At 43.5% G+C, this 21,125-nt stretch overlaps 1 protein-coding gene and 1 pseudogene across 9 annotated transcripts in view; one reads left to right on the forward strand and one right to left on the reverse strand.

Moving 5' to 3' along the window:
* Arhgef11 (Rho guanine nucleotide exchange factor 11) overlaps positions 1-21,125 on the reverse strand; it is a 125,405-nt gene that overhangs the window by 52,746 nt on the left and 51,534 nt on the right. For 8 of the 9 annotated variants that reach the window (XM_029474857.2, XM_029474856.2, XM_029474854.2 and 5 more), the window contains exons 2-4: positions 4,114-4,146; positions 2,447-2,538; positions 1,458-1,556 (exon numbers count right to left, since the gene is read on the reverse strand). In XM_029474857.2, coding sequence (XP_029330717.1) covers positions 1,458-1,556; positions 2,447-2,538; positions 4,114-4,146 — 224 coding nt within the window. The remainder of the gene's footprint in view (positions 1-1,457; positions 1,557-2,446; positions 2,539-4,113; positions 4,147-21,125) is intronic. The other variant, XM_029474853.2, reaches the window with a different exon arrangement.
* On the forward strand, positions 5,891-6,292 carry LOC110290975 (large ribosomal subunit protein eL30 pseudogene; annotated as a pseudogene).

Genomic DNA, 21,125 nt, shown 5'->3' on the forward strand with positions numbered 1-21,125 from the left:
CGTCAGCAGAGTCCTACAGCCATCCCATCTACACCACACCACAGACCCCTGAGATCACATGCTCTGAAACTTTATATCAGAACGTCAAATCCTGGGTGGACACCCAATTCTGCTCCAGCAACGTGAGGCCTTTTAATCTGGAGTGGACCACACTGGGTCACACCTGATGCTTTGCTCTTCACCTAGCTCAGAGAATGGAGTGCAGACAGCCAACTAATGTGGGGCACAGGTACAACCAGGCTCTGAGAAGAGTATACTTTTGCTTTATTGGAATGTTTTAAGATCAGATAAGAGTTATTTCTTATTATCCCATGGGAAACAAAATTTAACTGTATTAAATATAGTTAGTAAAGTAATAAGAAGAATTAGAGAAGTGGATTAAAACCATAGCTTTCAAACTGGTGGCTTATAATTCTTGAGAAGTTCATAAAGATAATTCTTTCATAATAATTAGAATAACCTATCATTATAGGTTCTTATCATTAGAGATAATGATATAACATTCTACTAAACAGATTTCAACCCATTGATAGTCTCTTCATTTGAGGTATTAAGAAGACCATATTAAGGTCTTCTGATGTCAGCTGACCAAAGAGGAGCCCAGGAGACCCTGCTCTTGACCGTTTTAACTGGAGGGTACAGAGTTTTGGTTCACCATATGGTTGTAAATAGTTTCTATTTTAACCTTAATTTATATCCAAGAAGCACAAGAACACTACAAAAAAAAACAAGCTAATGAGAAGCATAAACATTATATTTTGTAAATTTTCCCCAAGATGCTCCTAGTATATCAAGTCTACTTTTCATTTTAGCTTTCAATTTGGGAACTAAGATTGCCATCATCTAACATGTACTGTTGGAGGCTGGAGAGATGGCTCAGTGGTTAACAGCACTTGCTACTTTTGCAGAGGCCCTAGGTTGGTGCCCAGAACAGTAAATGGTTCTGGGCACCAACTGTAACTACCTGTAACTCCAGTTCCAGGGAATCCCATGCCCTCTTCTGGCCTCTGTGGGCAGATTTTACATTATTATTGTTGTGTTGTTGTCATATAGACCAGGTTGACCCTAAATACATAGAGAGATCCAACCGCTTCTGCCTCTCAAGTGCTGGGATTAAACGTGTGTGCTTCAATGCCCAGCTCAAATTCAACATTTTAAAATTACTTGTTATTAGAAGTAACCTGATGTTTATATATTCAGTAAGATAGCTACTCCCTCTCTAATTTCAAGTTATTTGCTAGTAGATTTCCACACATTGCACATTTTTAAAAAAAGTGTATATGTATGTAAATGTGCATCACAAAGTGCTTTACCACTTGGCCTCTGTGATGCAACCAAGAATTCTAGAATAACTCATTCACCCTTCCTTTAGGATCTCTCATTTAAACAGTTTCTAAGTCATGCAGCACTGGCATACACACAGTACCTACTCTTAACAGGAGGGTCATGACACTCACCAGGGCGCACAGACTGCACCAGCACAATGCGATCTCCACTAACTGTGAAGCCAAAGCCATGCTGGTCCTTTTGGATGATGACACAGCGCTGAACAAGACCTGTTGGGGTAGGGGACAGGAGTTTGGGCAGGCAGTCTCACTAGAAGGCCAATGCATCCAAGCCAGCCAACTGCTTTTTAAAGATTAGTCTTTTCCAAGGCTAATCCAATTCCCAGATTCACCGTGTCCACATATACTGCTCTAATATATGGCATTCTCAGTGACTGGTAAAAACTGTAATCAACTCTGTAATCCATGAGAAGTAATCCTTATGACACTTCTCTGAAGTGCTGAAATAGTTGTCCCTTTAGGCCTATGTGGGTGAGATTGATTGAAGAAGGGGTAGAGCTAAGTCTAGCTGTGGTCCTCAAGACTACAGGAAAGATAAGCAGACCCCTGGGTTGACTGGAATTTTACATTGTTATACTCAGTGACCACAGCAAACGGGACCCCAAAGCTTGTTGAGTTGTGCTACAGAGCTGGATAAATCATGAAGGTGATTTGGGGTTGTTTCCTTGCCAAATATCGGGAATGACAAATGCCAGGAGAAACCCTTTTATACATATCATTATTCATGCATAGTATGCCACTGTCTCTGCTGTGGATCTTTACCGGACACTGCACATATGTGACAGCACTCTGGGATGACAGAGCGTGGGCCTAGAGTTACAACACAACTGTTCCAAGCCTCAATGCTGTCTCCAAGAAGTGTGAGGTCAGGCAAGTTTCCTAACTTTTCTCCCTACTTCAGTTTCCTTAGCTACAAAAGAAGTATATAAAACCTACTTCCTAGGTTGGCATACGGAGGTAAATGTTATAAACTTCCTGACATAAAACCCAATATACATATTACGTGCTCAACACAAAGTTAGGTGTTTTACACATGCCTGTACAGGATTTCTCTTTAGGGGCACACACCGGTGTCTATGCTGATGCCACCAGGCACTTACCTGTTGTCTCAGAGGTGTCAGAGGGCTGGCGGTGGTGAGAAGGGGATGTGCGTTCAGGTGTAGAATCTCCCAGAGAAGACAGGCTACTTAACCTGGAGAAGGAGCAAAGGAAAGACAGTGAGCCGAGCAGGGAGGAACCAGGGGTCGGAGGCTCTATTAAACGGGGCCCAGCGTCTTGAACAATGAAAGATAACCCACCCACCTTGTAACCTGGTCATCCCAATAGCAGACTAGTCATGTGTTCTACACTGCTGACAACATCACCTATCTGGAATCCTGACTGGGCAGGGCAAGTATGGTTTCTTTAATACTCAGCAGGGTGTGAAGAGAAATACCATTTGTAGAGTCAGACAACAAAGAGACAACGGCAGGACGATTGTGCAAACATACATATGCTTGCTGGGTCTTACCAGGATGCAATGGGGCTGATGGAACAGAACGGAGCAGCGGAGAAAAATGAATGCAAGAAAAACAAACAGCTAGTTAGCGTTAGGTGATGATGTGCAAAAGAGGAGACTGGAGAGATATGGTGGGCCAGACACATACAGAGGCCTCCATGAACACAGCAGAGCACTGAATGACTTCATCTCTTTGTCCCTGAAAGTCTTACCTCTCTAAGATGGCACCTGGACATTTAGTACTAAGGAACTAGGGAAAGGGCAACTTGAGTCCTTGATCTTTAAAGACCAGGAGCATGTCAACAGCCCGAACTTCTGAAAAGTCTATTCATCTTCTAGCTACTAGTGAAGAACAGGAACCTGCTCTGTTGGTGACCATGTCCTTCAGCCTCACAGTCAGCCCGCCCATAGCTGGCCTCTGGCATACTGCTCAGAGGTTAAGACCCTCAACCTTCAACACACCACATTTCACCGACCATCACATTCCTTTCTTGGTCTCTTCTTTAATTAGGGAAGATACAGGAACAGGAAACAAACTCAGAACACTGCTGTGGCCAGACTTTTTAGAACATGCACAAGTTCACAGCTCCAGAGTCAGTAGCTGCTGCCCTCAGGAAGGGGCGGTCCCCATCTTAGCTGTAGTCAATGACTAAGTGGAAGCTTGTGTTACTGTGCACAATGGAGGAATACCAGAAACCATGATCTCATATCTATAGAACAATGCAGAATTTGTCCTTATAAAATTGTGTATAAAGAATGATTTCTATGATACTATTAAGGGAGAAGACAAGAATTGTGTGGACATTTAAAGCAGTAGATAAAGATGAAAGGATGATATGTTTGTATATTTGTTATATATATGTAAACATATGCCACATCTTTGCAGCGTATAAGAGAAACAACAGTGGCTTCTCTGAGGTGGGAAGGGGTTGGCTAAGGACTGGAGCCCTCTTAGCAGACTCTTTGTTGTGTTTACTTGTGAACTGTGTGAAGATATTAACTATTCACAAGAGCCCGATGAAGTGGCAGACAACGGTCATCCTGGCCTTTGGAGGCTGAGGCAGGAAGACTGCTGAGCTCAAGGCAGCCTGGGCTATATATAACATTTTGTAGACTGGCCTGGGGTATATGGCCAGATGGCCAGTCTTGAAAACAAAACAATACTCCTTATTCCACAAGCAATCAACACTACCACCACCACCACCACCCTACACAAATTTAAAAATACGAAGACGGGATCTTTTCTCCCCCAGAGGCAATTCCTCTTACCTGGACAGGTGAGATTGCTTTTTACTGGCTGATCTTTGGGTCAGAGAGAGGAAGACATCAAAGAAGAGGACGTGGGACCCAGGAGAGAGTGATGCAGGATAGGAGGAAGAAAGAGAAAGAAAACAAAACAACATAAACTAGACAAGACACTGGAGATGGTTAGTTTAAAAGTAAAACCCCATAGACCAAGCAGGGCTGGGAGCGGATTTGGTGGTGAGCTTATAATAGTGCAGATTCACCAGAGTGTCTCTGTAGGATTTCTGAGGCTCGTCCTGTATTCAAAAGTGCTAACTAGGTCATTAGCCATAATATTTAACAGGAGGTATGACCTGCTGTATAATCATACAGCTAGGTGCTTCCCTGAACTGTTCTATAGGGCTCAGTATCTAGCCTTTCTCCAACAGGGAATATTATTAAACAGATACTGCCAGGCAATAGGGATACAAACAAGTGGATGAGGAAAACTTGTAGTTTTGGTCCAAACCCCAGGGACTACCAGCCCCCTGTCAGAAATGAGTCTCTCAAAAAGGGCTTGTCAAGACTCTTTGGTTCCAACTGCTCCACTGCTTTCTTTAGTGTACCCACAACATCCTCCATCCAACGCAAGCTGGGTCTGAATTCCTGAGAACGTCCATTTTACCTTGTTCTTGACTCTAGAAGGAAACCGGCGTTGTACATCCCAATTAAAACTCAGAAGATTCATCTGAACTGGGAAACACTTGTATGTTTTGAGTGGTGGGGACTGAGTCTATGACCTTGCATAGCATGAAGTCTATCACTGAGTCAAGCTGGCCTGGACTGCCTTTGAGCTGTGGCATGAATTAGGACTTCAAAACTGAAAGCGAGTATACATTATCTACTAAAGAAGACTGCTGGGGGCAAAGATCAGCTGACCATGACCAGCCATGTCAGGTTTCACTAAAACCAGAAATAAAAACAAAACCAACCAACCAACTAACCAACCAACTAACCAAGCACAGGCCAGGGTGGGTATGACAGGACAGACTGTCAGGTATTAAAGGTGTTCCTCTCCACCCTGCCCCTGCCCTCACTGGTAGTGAAGACTTTAAACAGAAGAGCTTTGCCTGGTAAACAGAATGTTATTTGCTAAACAGAGACCTAAAGGTGGGTTTCTGCCTACCAAGAACTTCCCTTAAATTACCAGGCACCTGCCTTGATCCTCCCTAAAGGTCAACTACTTCAGACAGAGCATTTCTAGGCCCCGTAAATCTGAACAGCCTGTATCAGATCAAAGACCCCACCCTGCTGGATGCCAGATAAAATCCGCCTGCTTTTCTGCCATTTTTCTCTTCTCCCTGTCCCCTAGAAATAACCTTGGGAATCTGATCCCAGCAAACCTTTCTACCAATGGAATGGTCTAATTCAGTGGTTCACTGTGTCCTTGCTTACACCACATAAATATAGGTGCATTTCTTTTTTTAAATTAAGAGCTTAAAAGAGGACAAATGACCAATGAGTTGAAGGAAGAAGACATGCCTATGTTAGGCCTGGTAGGTAGAAAGAACAGCCAAACTTTGGGTCATCTTAGTTTCAGGTCTGAGCACACATTTGGAAGGAGGACCTTAGGGGTTAAAATATGAGAGCCCAGGGAGGAAGCAAAGAAGAGAATACAGAAGTTTGACATGGTGGTCAGAAGAAAAAAAATCACAGTTATTTTTTTTTCTCCATTAAAATGTAATACCAAGCCTTTCTCGCCCCCCGGCCATCTTGGTGGCTGGTTGTTGGTTGGGGGTTGTCCCGAACCTAAGGCAGGAAGATGGTAGTCGCAAAGAAGACGAAAAAGTCTCTGGAGTCGATGAACTCTAGGCTCCAACTTGTTATGAAAGGTGGGAAGTACGTGCTGGGCTACAAACCGACTCTGAAGATGATCAGACAAGGCAAAGCGAAGTTGGTTATCCTGGCCGACAGCTGCCCAGCTGTGAGGAAATCTGAAATAGAGTACTATGCCATGTTGGCTAAAACTGGGGTCCATCCCTACAGTGGCAATAATACTGAACTGGGCACAGCGTGTGGAAAATACTACAGAGTATGCACACTGGCTATCATTGACCCAGGTGATTCTGATAGTATTAGAAGCACGCCAGAAAAGGCTAGTGAGAAGTACACAAGAAAGCTTCCCTTTAATAAAACTTTGCCAGAGCTCTTTTTGAAAAAATAAAATAAAGTAAAATAAAGTAAAATGTAATATCAAAGTTCAGGTTTCATTTAATTTCAACCTTAAGAGTAGAGATTTCAGCAGGGCGGTGGTGGCGCATGCCTTTAGTCCCAGCACTGGGAGGCAGAGGCAGAGGCAGAGAGGCAGAGGCAGAGGCAGAGGCAGAGGCAGAGGCAGAGGCAGAGGCAGAGAGGCAGAGGCAGAGGCAGGCGGATTTCTGAGTTCAAGGTCAGCCTGGTCTACAAAGTGAGTTCCAGGTCAGCCAGAGCTATTCAGAGAAACCCTGTCTCGAAGAAAAAAAAAAGAAAAGAAAAGCGTAGAGATTTCCCTTCAAACATGCACTCTCTAGAGTTTTCTGATACAAATTATGCAGCTAAATAGGTCCTTTAGAACCTGTTCTGGTATAACAAATCCACTTCCTGTTTATGGTCTGTCTTCTCTCCGTGCACGCTTGATTAAGAGGAACTTTTCCTTGTCCAGAAAGTTCAGTTGGGTCCCCTATTTGAAACACTACCAACTGTTTGTGTGTGTGTGCGTGCGTGTGTGTGTGTGTTATCTGTGACACTTGGAACCTTAGTAGGTACACTGTCTCAAGCTTGGGTTATTGAAAGAAACTGACTACCAAGTACTGACTGCCACCAACTGCGATCATGTCATTTTACTGTCCCCCTGCCACATCATTCCTCAGTCCTTCGAGAACCCATGACAGACTCCTCAGCTTTCCACTACGTGTACAATTTGGCGTGTGAGTGCTTTTCATTAGGTGAATCTAAAAAATTTCAAGTTCACTCCTGACTGCCTCTCTCCACCAGCAGATCCTATGGACTGCTGTGCTCACGTCGGCCTCCAACTTAACCATACGCGTTTTAAAAGACATTGCCCAATTGCTTCTACCCCTTCCTTCTCTATCAAGTTACCCTGCTCCATGTTTGATTTTGAATAATTTCAAGCAGCACTAAAGTTGAAGGAGCAGGAGGGAGAGTAATGCTCTTCATCAGCAGTTCTCAACCTGTGGGTCGAATGACCTTTTCACTGGGGCTGAATAACAGATATCCTGAATATCAGATATTTGCATTATGATTCTTTCTACCTGCTGAGCCCTCTGCCCATTTTAGCTCTTAGAACAATGATGCTTTATCATGTTGTGTGTTATATGTGTATGGATATGTTTGTACAAACATGTGGAGGTCAGAGGTCAATATCAGGTGTTTTCCTCAGGTATTCTGCACCTTATTTAAAGATAGGGTTTCTCACTGAACCTGGAGTTCAATAATTCAGCTAGGCTGTTTGGCCAGGGAACTCCAGGGATTCAAATGTCTCTGATTTCCTAGACACAGAGCTAGAGCTGGGATTACAGATTCTATCAGTTCCAGTGTTTCACATGGGTGCTGTGGATCTGAACTCTGGTCCTCACGTTTGTACAGCAAGCACTTTACTGACTGAGCCATCTCCCCACCCCCACAGGATAGTCTGAAGAGTCTAAGCCGACCCTCTTGTTGAATGAATGGCCCACAATTGGTAAATGCCTCCTGTCTCCTCATGATGAAATCAGGTTCAATGATTTTGTTTGTTTGGGACAGAATCTTACTCTGTATTCCAAACTGTCCTGGAACTCACTATTTAACCCAGGTTAGGCTCAAATTAAGTATCCTCTTGCTTCAGCAAGAGATTATAGGAACATGCCACTACACCCCATCCTGGCTATTTTGAAACACTGTAAGTGATGTTGTATAGCTTGCCCTATGGTGGTGATGTGAGATTTCTCAAAGGTAAAAAAAAATCTATTCTACTTGAAATCTGCTATGTGTTTTGAGAATTCTGTTCTCAAATAACCACTTACCCAAGTGTTTATATTTGTTACTATTATTTTTACTTTTAGAATTTTTTTTTTTTTTTTTTTTGTTTTTTTTGTTTTTTCGAGACAGGGTTTCTCTTTATAGCTCTGGCTGTCCTGGAGCTCACTTTGTAGACCAGGCTGGCCTCGAACTCAGAAATCCGCCTGCCTCTGCCTCCCGAGTGCTGGGATTAAAGGCGTGCGCCACCACGCCCGGCTAGAAATGTTTTTTTTTTATTTATATTTTAGTGTGCTGTCTGTGCTTCTGCCAAGTGTGAAGGTGACTGTGGAAGCCAGAAGAGGGCATCAGACTCCCTAGAGCTTGAGTAAGAGGTGGCTGTGTATCTACTACTGCTCCTTGTCTGAGAAAACTGCCCTCACTCTCTTTTAAGCTGTTAACAAGTAATCACATCCATTATTTCTTCCCCTAAAGTCATACATTATAGTTCATTATCCTTTGCCTCCTTGGTGTTTTGTGTACACTAGCCCATAGCTCTAGCATTGAGCTGTACCTAAAACCTCCTTCCACCATTAAAAAATGTTTAAGGGCTGGAGAGATGGCTTAGCAGTTAAGAGCACTGACTGCTCTTCCAAAGGTCCTCAGTTCAAACTCCAGCAACCACATGGTGGCTCACAGCCATCTATAATGAGATCTGATGTCTTCTTCTGGAGTATCTGAAGACAGCTACAGTGTAATTACATATAATAAATAAATAAATAAATCTTAAAATTAAAAAAAAAAGTTTAAAATGTCGCCTTTTCTTCCTGTGAGCAGTCTAGGGTGACTTATTCACTCAACCCAGACCTCCCCCACCCCCAATCATACAAAAAAGAGGTTCACTCACATTTTCACAATCACTTTAAGAACACCTGTGTAACTGTTGTCCAGGATATCAAAGGTATATATATGCACGGAAGAGCTATCAAGTTTCAGCCCCAGTCTCTCTAATTTCATGAGTGTATCAGAGAAGGAGGAACTGGCTATCAGACAGGTGTGTGTGGAGGAAGCAGGCAGACTAGTATGCTGAGGGTTGTTTAGCTTGTCAACACTGGAATACAGATGGGATATGGTTTTAAAAACAGAGCGTTAGAGGCTGGAGGGAGATGTCTCAACACCCATGTAAAAAGCCAAGTATCAATATGTACCTATAATCCAAGTGTTCAGAGGCAGGGCTGGGACAACCCAGGGGCTCCCTGGCCAGTCAGTCTAGCCATTCAGTGAGCCTATCTCAAAAATAAAGTGGACAACAATAGATGGTGACACCAGAAGTTTATCCCTAGTTTCACATGTGAGTGCGTGGGCACATATACCCCTCCACATACATATACCCCTCCCCAGACAGCCAATAACATCTGGCCCCTACACATTGTTAGTGGTTCAAACACAACCCCAAGTCCAGGTTCAGTCCTTTCCTGGCTGTGCACCTCTCAGGAAGTCACCTGGCCCCTCCAAATCTGATTCCCAGCAGCTGCAGCAGCAGCAGCAAGCAGCACTACAACAACAATAACAAGAAGTGGCACAAAATCACCCCCTCCACAACTCCTTGAAGCTAGAATGTGAAGAACTGAAGCCAGTGTCCTCAGCTCCAGGCCAGCTCTGCACATGCTTTCTCCTCTGCAAGCAGTGTTGTGCAGGCCCATGCCAGAAATTCAAGTTTCTTGATCTCTAAATGAATCAATCGGGCCCCTCTGACTTGACTGCCCGGAATCTCAGGAATCCACCTTGACGGCATGGCCTCTACAATGGCCTAAGGCACCTCTGACTTCACCTGACAAGATTTGGCCTCCTTATACCCACTTCAGCTTTAACTCCTGCAAGAACCAGTGCTTTTGCCTCAGTTATCCTTTAAAAAAGTGAGTCACAACATTCAACACCCTTCACCTTTCAGGGATTCTCTGCCTTTTGTTTTCTTGAGATAGGGTCTCACTGTGTAGCTCTGGCTGTCCTGGAACTCACCAGGATGGCCTCCAATTCACAGAGATCTGCCTGCTTCTGCCTTCCGAGTGTTGTGATAAAAGGTGTGTCCACAAAACCTGGGCCAATGATTCCTGTTTCTGATTGAGCTCTAAGTCTTGAACATGGTGTGTGTCCCTTTTACAAATCCATATCTTTTGCCACACTCCCCTTGACCACCAGTTGCTATAACTCTCTGAGATCCATTCATTCTTCAGGGCTCAGCTTCAGATATATTCCAGGGAAGCCACACTGGATTTCCCTGGACCTTCTTTCTATGGTGCCAATCTAAACACTAACTAAATTGTTATTTTCTCCCTTTTAGATTAACATCTACTCTTCAATAACTATCATGTCTTGTAGAACACACAGTGGCTCCTGAACACACAATATAGGAAGTATTTGTACTAGATAATACAGGAAACAGAATTTTAGATATTAAGGTATCAAAAGCATGTCTGACTTTGGGTGAGCCTCTCCATATATATAAATTAAAATTGAATTCACAATTTCATAGTTTTAATAAAGACCAAATGAAGTAGGAAGGCTTTTCATGGACTTACAGAGGGAAGTAATATGAGCCACTGCAAGGATGCCTAAATGTGTCAGTCTTCCACTAGAAAAGAATTCAGAGCCGGGGGTGGGGGGCTGGGAGGGGGTGGTGGTGGTGGTGGTGGTGGTGGCGCACGCCTTTAATCCTAGTACTTAGGAGGCAGAGGCAGGCGGATTTCTGAGTTCGAGGCTAGCCTGGTCTACAAAGTGAGTTCCAGGACAGCCAGGGCTACACAGAGAAACCCTGTCTCGAAAAACCAAAAAAGAATTCAGTCCTATACACTCATCAGTGAAGCATCTGTAACAAGCAAATACACGTTAAAGTGCACTGGGAGCTACAAATTAGATCCAAGGAATGACTGGCCTGTGTTAAGTGGATTTTACCCAGAGTACCCGGGAAGGGTAGGATTCTGACAGCGGCTCTGTTGACATGCAGGGAAGGAAAGAATGTGTATAGGCACAGAAAAAAGTAAAAGATACAGCAACCTTGTCGAGCTGTCAATGCCATTGCAATACTGAGAAAAAAGCAAAAGAATTAAGCAAGAAACAGGACTGAAGAGATTCTCCAAAGACATGAGTTTCCAGCCTGTTCTGCTGTTATTAGGAGTATCTTAGAAAACCTCCTATTAAGTCCAAGTCTATTTTTCCACCTAAATAATATGGATAAATGTCTCACTTGTTCTGGTCTTCCTATGTCACATGGCAGCTGTGAGAACTAAGTGAGATCCAGTATGTCAAAGGCCCTGCAAACTGGAAAGCAACACGGCGACAACGTTAGGAAGCAGAATGACCTCAGGACTGGGGCAGGTCACACACATACAATCTTTACATGTAAGGGTCTGGATTTTACTTAGAGGAATAGCACCATCTAGTACGACCAGATAGCTCTTAAAAAAGGGAAAGCTGACTACCAGTGACTAGAGTGTACTGATGAGAAAACACCAGAGGCCCAGAGGACACATACCTGAAGGGGAGCACTAGCAATCAGACATGCCAGAAAGGCAAATGAGAGTGTCCCACGGGCAGGCTGCCGGGAGCCGATGTTGGGTGCACTTTCTGGCCTTGCCTTGCATTGAATAATAGCATGTGTTAAAGAGTACTGGCTAAACTGTACTTGGTTCATACTAAAATATGCTGTAAAAACAAAATACATACCAGATTTCAATAATTTAGTGCAAAAAAAAATGGTCTCAATAATTCCCCCCCCCCCCCCCCAAGACAAGGTTTATCTGTGCAGCCCTGGCCATCCTGGAACTCATTCTGTAGATTATACTGGTCTTGAATTCAGAGATCCACTTGCCTCTGCCTCCCAAATGCTGGGATTGAAGCACCACCACCAACATATTGAAATGATAGCATTTTGAATGTAGTGGACTAAATGAAATGCATACCATCAAAATTAATTGTATCTCTCTCTTATCACTTTTCATATGGCTACTATAAAAATTTAAACCACACCACACAGTGGTTTCTACTTTGTGAACCATGTTCTGCCCTTTTCTGCAATTGGAGCCTCTAGCCCTTCAGACTAAGGGAAGGGAGGGAGAGTCACCTTCAGCTGACTTTGCTATGGCCCCAGCAGGTGTTGCCATGAATCTGCCAAGGAGCTACACTGGTGGAGCTGCAGCCCATGGAGACTATGTTCCTGGGTTGGTTGGTATGAGACGTTCGTTCTGAAGGTCAACTCCCACTCCTGGCGCTCAAAACCTGCAGTGCCCACCTACCAGACAAGCAGGTAGGGTGTTTGTAGCTCCTCTCTCTCCCTCTGCTCCCCCAGATCCAGTCCCCGTCTCACCCCAGCTCTGCAGCAGAACACCTGCAGCAGCCTTCCCTGCCCCAGGTCCCGTCTCCTGTGGACCCCCCGACCTTTACCTTCTGACCTCTTTCCTCCAACCAGTTGCTTTGTCTCGCCTCAGCACCTAACCCTAGCAGGGATGCCTGCTGGGCTGCTGCTGTCAGTGCTATATAAGTAGGCCACACCTCTTCTTGTCCTTCTCCAGATCTTATTTCTGCTTTGACTCAGTAGTCATTCAATAGAGAGTCTTTTTCCGTTTCCATGAGTTTGTAAGCTTTCTGTTGTTTTTGATATCCAGCTTTAATTCATAGTGGTCTGATAGGGTATAGGGAATAATTTCATTTCTCTTGCATCTGTTGAAACTTGTTTTGTGACCACATGTGTGGTCAATTTTGGAGAAAGTTTCATGAGGTGCAGAGAAGAAAATATCTTCTTTTGTGTTTGGGTAAAATATCCTGTAGATATGTTAGATCCATTTGTATTTCTCTGTTTAGTTGTGCGGATGACTTGCCCACTGATGAGAGTGGGTTACTGAAGTCTTCCACAACAAGAGAGACAAACCCAAAGTAGTTATTAAAAGGCAGAGAGAGACTCTCAAAATGAACAAAATCAGAAATAAAAAGGGAGACATAACAACAGACTTAAAGGAAATCCAGAGAATCCTAAGAATATACTTTTAAAAACATGTACTCCACAAAATTGGAAAGTCTAAAAGAAATAGATAATTTTCTCAATTGGTACCTCAGATGGTTTGTATATGCTTGACTCAGGGAGTGGCACTATTATAAGGTGTGGCTCTGTTAGAGTAGGTGTGGCTTTGTTGGACTAGGTGTGTCATTGTGGGTGTGAGCTTTAAGATCTTCATTTTAGATGCCTGGAAGTCAGTATTCTGCTAGCAGCCTTCAGATGAAGATGTAGAACTCTCCGCTCTTCCTGCACCATGCCTGCCTAGATGGTGTCATGTTCCTGCCTTTATGATACTGGATTGAACCTCTGAGCCTGTAAGCCAGGCCCAATTAAATGTTGTCCTCTATAAAAATTGCCTTGGTCAGGGTGTCTGTTCAAAATAGTAAAATCCTAAGACAGAAGTTGGTACGAGGAGGGGGTCTTTCTGTGATAGGCCTGACCATGCTTTTGTTTGGAAGAATGTGGATTTTAGGACTTTGGATTTGGAAAGCAGTGGGATGCTTTAAATGGGGCTTACTGGGCTATCCTAGTAGGAATATGGAGGACTTTGTTACTGAGAGTGATTTGAATTGTGCAGACCTGGCCCAAGAGGTTTCAGTGAAGAATTTCAATATATGGCCTAGAGACTGTTTTTGTGGCATTTTGGTGAAGATTGTGGCTGTTTTCTGCCCTTGTCTAAAGAGTGTGTCTGAGGCTAAGGTGAAGAGACTCAGATTAATTGCTGACAAAGAAAGTCTCAGAAATCTTTAACCTTCAGGTCACTCAGCCTACGGTTGAGATGAATTTCAAAACACCATGTGGAGCTGTTTAATCTATTATGCCATATTTTCAATAAGCCTGAAAACAAAAACCAAAACCCAAAACAACAACAACAACAACAAGAACAAGAATAAAGAAACACCTATCAGACTTTTTTCTCTGGTTAAGTCTCATGAGAAGCATAGCATGCTGAGGAAGGAAAAATATAAAATATATGGTTTGAGTATTAAAGAGGCACCAGGGAGTGAAAAGGAGCCGATTCCTGGGTTTAAGGATATTAAATTTAATTAAGGGAGTAGTGAACTTGGGGTAAGATACCACCCAGCAGAGTTTTGGTCCGGGCTTGGCAGAACAAACCTTTAATACCAGAAGGCAAAGCTAAGCAAATCTCTGAGTTCAAGGTCAGCCTTGAACAGAGCAGGTTCTAGGTGAAGAAAAGCTTAAGTCCAGGCATGGCAGTGCATGCCTTTAATCCTAGAATTGCAGGAGACAGTCATGCAGGTTTCTGAGTTCAAGGTCAATCTACAGAACAAGTTCCAGGACAGCCAACCTTAGGCAGTGAAGGAGTTAGAAAACAAAGCTGGTGATAATGTAACAGAAAAGGGAGGCCATGTTCTAGCTCTATCAATAGCAGGACTCAGGCAGCTTCAGCCATGTGGCTCTGGCTTTAGAGTCAAGAATAGAAGGGCTTACTGGGACAATTGATGCTGGTTAGCTGGAGCTAAGAAATTAGTGGTGATTAAGAGATCAGCATCACTGAGGGGAATCTTCTGGAAAGTGTTATCTGAGAGCACAAAGAAGCTGTGTTCCAGAGACAGCCAGGGTTGTATCTCCTTCGGCAGCTGTACTTGGTAATAAGTAAGAGTCACCCAGATGATTCTGGTTTTGAAGGCATGAAGGGGTCATCAAGAACAGCTGAGGCTTGGCACTGTGAGAGGCTATGGAAGGCCATTGGTGAAGGTGCAGTCCCAATTGCAGTAGAGGGGTCATGCAAAGGAGTTGAGGCTTGGCACCATGAAGAGAGCCCATGAGAGGTTATTGGCGAAGCCTAGTTGCAACAAAAGACACAGCATACTGGAGAAGCCAGTACCATGGGATGATCACCAAGAACAGCAGTGGCAGTGGAGTGGATCAACCTGAGCTTAGAGCTACAGAGGACAGGGCTGTAGAAGTGATGCCAGCCCTTTGGAGGAGTCCAGAAGAACATGTGTGAATCCCAGACATTGAAACAAGAAGCTGTAACACTGAAGTTGCCTTGGAGACCCCAAGATATTCAAGATGCCAGAACCATGGGCTATCTGCTGAGGAAAGCTGCTAGTAGGGATGGAACCAGATCAGGAGAAAGAAGTTTGTTGCAGTCAACAAAGATGAAAAAAGGAGTTGGAGATCTGAAGACTGCTTTGACATCAGACATGGAGATGCAGAGTTTGGAGTCTGCCCAGCTGGTTTCCTGTCTTTCTCTGGGGATTATAGTTGGATGAATCTCAGAGGAGACTTTCTTCTTTTCTTTTTTCTTTTCTTTCTTTCTTTCTTTCAGATTTATTTATTTATTATATATAAGTACACTGTAGCTGTCTTCAGACACACCAGAAGAGGACAAAAGATCTCATTATAGATGGTTTCGAGCCACCATGTGGTTGTTGGGATTTGAACTCAGGACCTCTGGAAGAGCAGTTAGTGCTCTTAACCTCTGAGCCATCTCTCCAGGCCCTTGGAGGAGATTTTCAACTTTGGACTTTTAACATTGTTGAGACTATGGAGACTTTTGAAGTTGGACTAAATGTATTTTGCATTATGCCATAGCTAGGTATGGCCTGCGATGGTTTGTATATGCTTGTCCCAGGGAGTGGCACTATTAGAAGGTGTGGTCCTGTTGGAGTAGGTGTGTCACTGTGGGCGTGGTCTTTAAGATCCTCATCCTAGCTGCCTGGAAGCCAGTATTCTGCTAGCAGCCTTCAGATGAATATGTAGAACTCTCAGCTCCTCCCGCATCATGCTTGTCTGGATGCTGCCATGTTCTTGCCTTGATGATAATAGACTGAACCTCTAAACCTATAAGTCAGTCCCAATTAAATGTTGTCCTTATAAGAGTTGTCTTGGTCATGATGTCTGTTTACAGCAATAAAACCTTAACTAAAACAGTACCACTTATCAAACTTAAATCAAGATCAGATAAGCAAAGTAGACCTATATCCTCTAGTGAAATAAAAGTAATCATTAAACGTCTCCCGCAAGAAAAGCTCAGGGCCAGAGGGTTTTAGCCCAGAGTTTTATCAGACTTTCAAAGAAGAGTTAACACCAAAATTACTCAAATTAGTCCACAAAATATAAACAGAAAGAACATTATCTAATTCTATGAGGACACAGTCACTCAGATACCCACACCACACAAAGACCCAACAAGAAAAAAAAATTTCACACCAATTTCTTTTATGAATATAGATACAAAAATACTCAATACTTTCAAACTGAATCTTCAACAAGTGGTGCTGGTCAACCGGATGTCTGCATGTAGAAGAATGCAAATAAATCTATACATATCACTGTAAAAAAATTTCAAGTCCAAAACCCAATACACTAAGCCCAATAGAAGAGAAACTGGGGATAGTCTTGAACTCACTGGCACAAGAGAAGACTCCTTGAACAGAACACTGACAGCACAGGCATCAAAATTAACAAGACAGGCCTCTTGAAACTGAAAAGCTTCTGTAAGGCAAAGGACAGCATCATTTGGGCAAAGTGACAGCCTGCAAAACGGGGAAAAGTTTTACCAACACCACATAAAAAATAAAGAAGTCAAGTAACTAGATATCAAAAAAAGCCAAATAATCCAACTAAAAATGGAGTACAGACCTAAATAGAGACTTCTTAATAGAGGAAACTCAAATGGCTGAGGAACACTTAAATGTTCAACATCCTTAGCTATTAGGGATATGCAAATCAAAAATACTTTGAGATTCCACCTTACATCTCTCAGAATTGCTCTGATCAATATAAAACTGATGGCTCATATTGGTGAAGTTGTAGTATAAGAGGAACATTCAGTCATTGTTGGTAGGAGTGCAAACTTGTACAGCTAGTACAGAAATCGATATGGCAGTTTCTCAGAAAGTTAGGAATTGATCTACCTCTAGACCCAGCTATATTCCTCTTGGGCATACACTCAAAAGACACTTCATCCTACCACAAGGACACTTGCTCTACCATGTTCATGGTAGCTTTATCCATAGTACTCAGAAACTAGAAACAACTTAGATGTCCCTCAACAAAAGAATGGATAAAGAAAATGTGGTACATTTATACAATGGAGTATTACTCAACTGTTAAAAACAATGACATGAAATTTGCAGGCAAATGGATGGAATTAGGAAACAAATCATCCTGAGTGAGGAAAGCCAGACAGAGAAAGATGGTATGTATTCAGTTATATGTGGATATTAACTATTGGATAGGCAATCAATCTACAATCTGCAGACCCACCAGAGGAAAGAACTGGGTGGGGGTGGGAGGGGGAGGACACATGGATCTCTTTGGGAGGGTGAACTAGAATAGGCTTTACGGTGTACTGGGGACAACCAGGGAGGGGAATGGGAGGATTGGGTGGGGAGGTGGAGGAGATAAGGTTGAGGAAGGAAATGCAGAGAGAGAGAGAGACAGAGAGAGAGAGAGAGAGAGAGAGAGAGAGAGAGAGAGAGAGAGAGAGAGAGAGAGAGAGGGAACTGAGGGGCATCTGAGGGATGATATGGAAACCTAGTATAGTAAAAACTAAAGTGTATGAAGTATATCCTATGAGGTCTCCTAATAATGGGGGAATTGGAGTCCTACTTGGCCATCTCTCGTCACTAAACAGGGCTCCCAATACCAGGATTAGGCTGCATTCAATTGAGTTGTTGGCCAAGGGGGGGTCTCATGGAAATCCCCAAACAACCTAGGCTGTTACTAAGACAATGGGTTATTCTCTGCAAATGGACAGCAGGGCTCCATTGCTGAAGACAACACCCACACAACTCATTAAACATGGAGAAGTTGAGCTGGCGCCTACATGAGCCTTCTCCCCTACATTCTAGTGTCTTTGGTATGGGAAGGTATTCTGCAGGTTACCAAAAAAAAAAGAAACATAAACAGCAGCCTAGCTAAAAAGCTTTGGACCTACAATCTGCCCTGCCTTCAAGATATGCTAGGGCAATGGTGGCAGAGAATCTGTGGGTGTAACCAATGTTTGTTTTAACTTAAGGCCCATTCCATGAGATGAAACCCATAACTGACACTGCTTGGGTGTCTTAGTTAGGGTTTTACTAACTAAGTAAACAGATACCATAACCAAGGCAACTCTTATGACAACATTTAATTGGGGCTAGCTTACAGGTTCAGAGGTTCAGTCTATTATCATCAAGGCAGGAGCAAGGCAGCATCCAGACAGACATGGTGTAGAATTCTACATTTGTTTTGAAGGCAAATAGGAGAAGACTGACTTTTCTGCACTGACCTAAGCTTCAAAGTCCACCCCCACAGTGACACACTTCCTCCAACAAGGCCACACCTCCAAACAGTTCCACTCCCTGGGCCAAGCATATTCAAACCACCACATTGGATGACCAAGAACCAAAGACTAGATATATATAGCCCAGAGACCTAGAGTAAAACCAAACACTACTGGTAGAAAGCAAGCAAGCAAGCAAGCAATGATCCCTAATGATACTCTGTTCAACTCATAGATCAGTGTCGTCCCCGTCCCCGTCCCCCCCCCCCCCCCCCAGCTCAGGGAACCCAGAGGAAAAGGAGGCAAAGCCAGAGGGGACAGAGGACACAAGGAGAATATTGCCTTCTAAATCAACTGAGCAAGGTTCAAATAACCAACAAAGACCAAAGCAGCAAGCATAGGGCCTGCCTACATGGTCTGCACCATGTCCTCTTCATATATATTATAGCTTTCAGCTTAGTATTTTTATAGGACTGCTGAACAGGTGAAAGAGTGGCTCTCTGATTCTTGTGCCTGCTCTGGGGGCTCTTCTTCTGTCAGGTTGTCTTGCCTAGCATTCATGTGATGGTTTTATTGTATGTCATCATATTTGTTTTGTTATGTTTGGCTGTTATCTCTTAGAAGCCTGTTTTCTTCCAAAGAGAGACAGAAAGTGGGGTGAGGGTGGGAATATATGTAGTTGGATTGGTATGGAATGATGATGGACCTGGGAGGGCTGGGGAAGGCTGAGTATGATTAAAATGCATTGTATTAAAGAAGAAAAATAAAACTAATATAACTGAAAAACAAAGAAAAATTAATGAGTATATACAGAGGGAGGAGAGATACTCATTTCTAGTATGAGTCGAAATTAAAGCAGCCACTGTGGGGGTGCCAATATGGCTGCTTTAGTTGATAAGAGCTGAACTATCCCCTGGGTCGTCTGTACCTCTTCTAGCATATTCTAAAAGTATGCAAGTCCACAAAGCTTAGAGCTATTTACTCATCCATGTTTATCAAAGAATTACTCAGAATATTCAATTCATGGATGCCGCCTTGATGCTTATCAACAGATGAATAAATAAAGGAAAATATCATCTTAAAAAAAACCAACCCAAATCAGAATTACTCTGGGGTATGCATACATCTCCTCACTCTTGATCCAACACTACATGGGTCTTCCAGCTTTTATTAACAGAGACTCACACTTTTCTTATTTTTTCTTTTTAATTAGCATACAAGGGACTGCAGAGACAGCTCAAGAGTCAATGGTTAAGAGAACACTGCTTTTCCAGAGGATCCAAATTTGATTTCCATCCCCTACATGACAGCTCATGATCGTTTGCAACTCCAGTTCCAGGAGCTCTGACACCATCTTCTGGCTTCTGTTGGCACTACACACACACACACACACACACACACACACACACACACACACACACGCGCAGGGCAATGGGTTATGCATAGACAGCCTGATCTCCAGTTGAGTTTAGGTCTTGAACCCCATGGGGACCCGGTGGGTGGTAATTTCCACCTACATGGGATGGAGGCATTTGATCACATCTCCTGTACCCCGGGCTCCTGTAGAAGTTACCGCCTTCACAGCTCCCACAAGAGAGGCATGTGGCTAGCAGTCCCTTAGACAATGTTCCAAGCTTCTGGCATTCTCGTTAGACTCCGCCCCACAGTTACCTAGCAACAGCAAGATAGCAGCCCACTATAAGAGGGGCTGCTTGGTCCCTCCTCACTCTCTTTAATCTTTCTTACTCTCTAGCTCTCCTCTTTTTCCCTTCCCATCTCTCTCTCTTTAAGCTTTTATCTCTCTTACTCTCTATCCCCCTCCCCTCTTCTCTTCTCTTGGCCATGGCTGGCCTCTCCCACTCTTTCTACCTTCTCTCCTTTCTCCCTGCTTTTCTACAATAAAGCTCTAAAACCATAGACTGTCTGTGATGGTTTGTATATCCTTGGACCAGGGAGTGGCACCATCTGAAGGTGTGGCCTTGTTGGAATAGGTGTGACCTGGTTGGAATGGGTGTGTCACTGTGGGTGTGGGTATAAGATCCTCACCCTAGTTGCCTGGAAGTCAGTCTTCCACTAGCAGCCTTTGGATGAAGACATAGAACTCTCAGCTCCTCCTGCACCATGCCTGCCTGGATACTGCCATGCTCCCACCTTGATGATAATGGACTGAACCTCTGAACCTGTAAGCCAGCCCCAATTAAATGTTGTTTTTTTTATAAGACTTGCCTTGGTCATAGTGTCTGTTCACAGCAGTAAAACCCTAACTAATACAGAAGTTGGTACCAGGAGTGGGGTATTGCTGTGATAGGCCTGACCATGCTTTTATTTGAAAGAATGTGGATTTTGGGACTTTGGATTTGGAAAGCAGTGGAATGCTTTAAATGGGGCTTAATGGGTCATCCTAGTAGGAATATGGAAGATTTTGTTGCTGGGAGTGATTTGAACTGTGTTGACCTGGCCCAAGAGATTTCAAAGGAGAAGAATTTCAGAATGTGGCATAAGGACTGGTTTTGTGGTATTTTGGTGAAGAATGTGGCTACTTTTTGCCCTTGTCTGAAAAGTTTGCCTGAGGCTAAGGTGAAGAGACCAGCATCGTTGAGGTGAAATCTTCTGGAAATTGTTTTCTGGGAGCACAAAGAAGCTGTGTTCCAGAGATACCCAAGGTTGTACCTCATGCTGCGGCTGGACTTGGTAATGTGTAAGAGTCACTCAGGTGGTACTGCTTGTGAAGGAATGAAGGGATCATGGAGAGAAGCTGAGGCTTAGCACTGTGAG

Source organism: Mus caroli, unplaced genomic scaffold (genome assembly GCF_978045245.1).
Source record: "Mus caroli unplaced genomic scaffold, Mus_caroli_1 scaffold_3, whole genome shotgun sequence".
Classification (NCBI taxonomy): domain Eukaryota; kingdom Metazoa; phylum Chordata; class Mammalia; order Rodentia; family Muridae; genus Mus; species Mus caroli.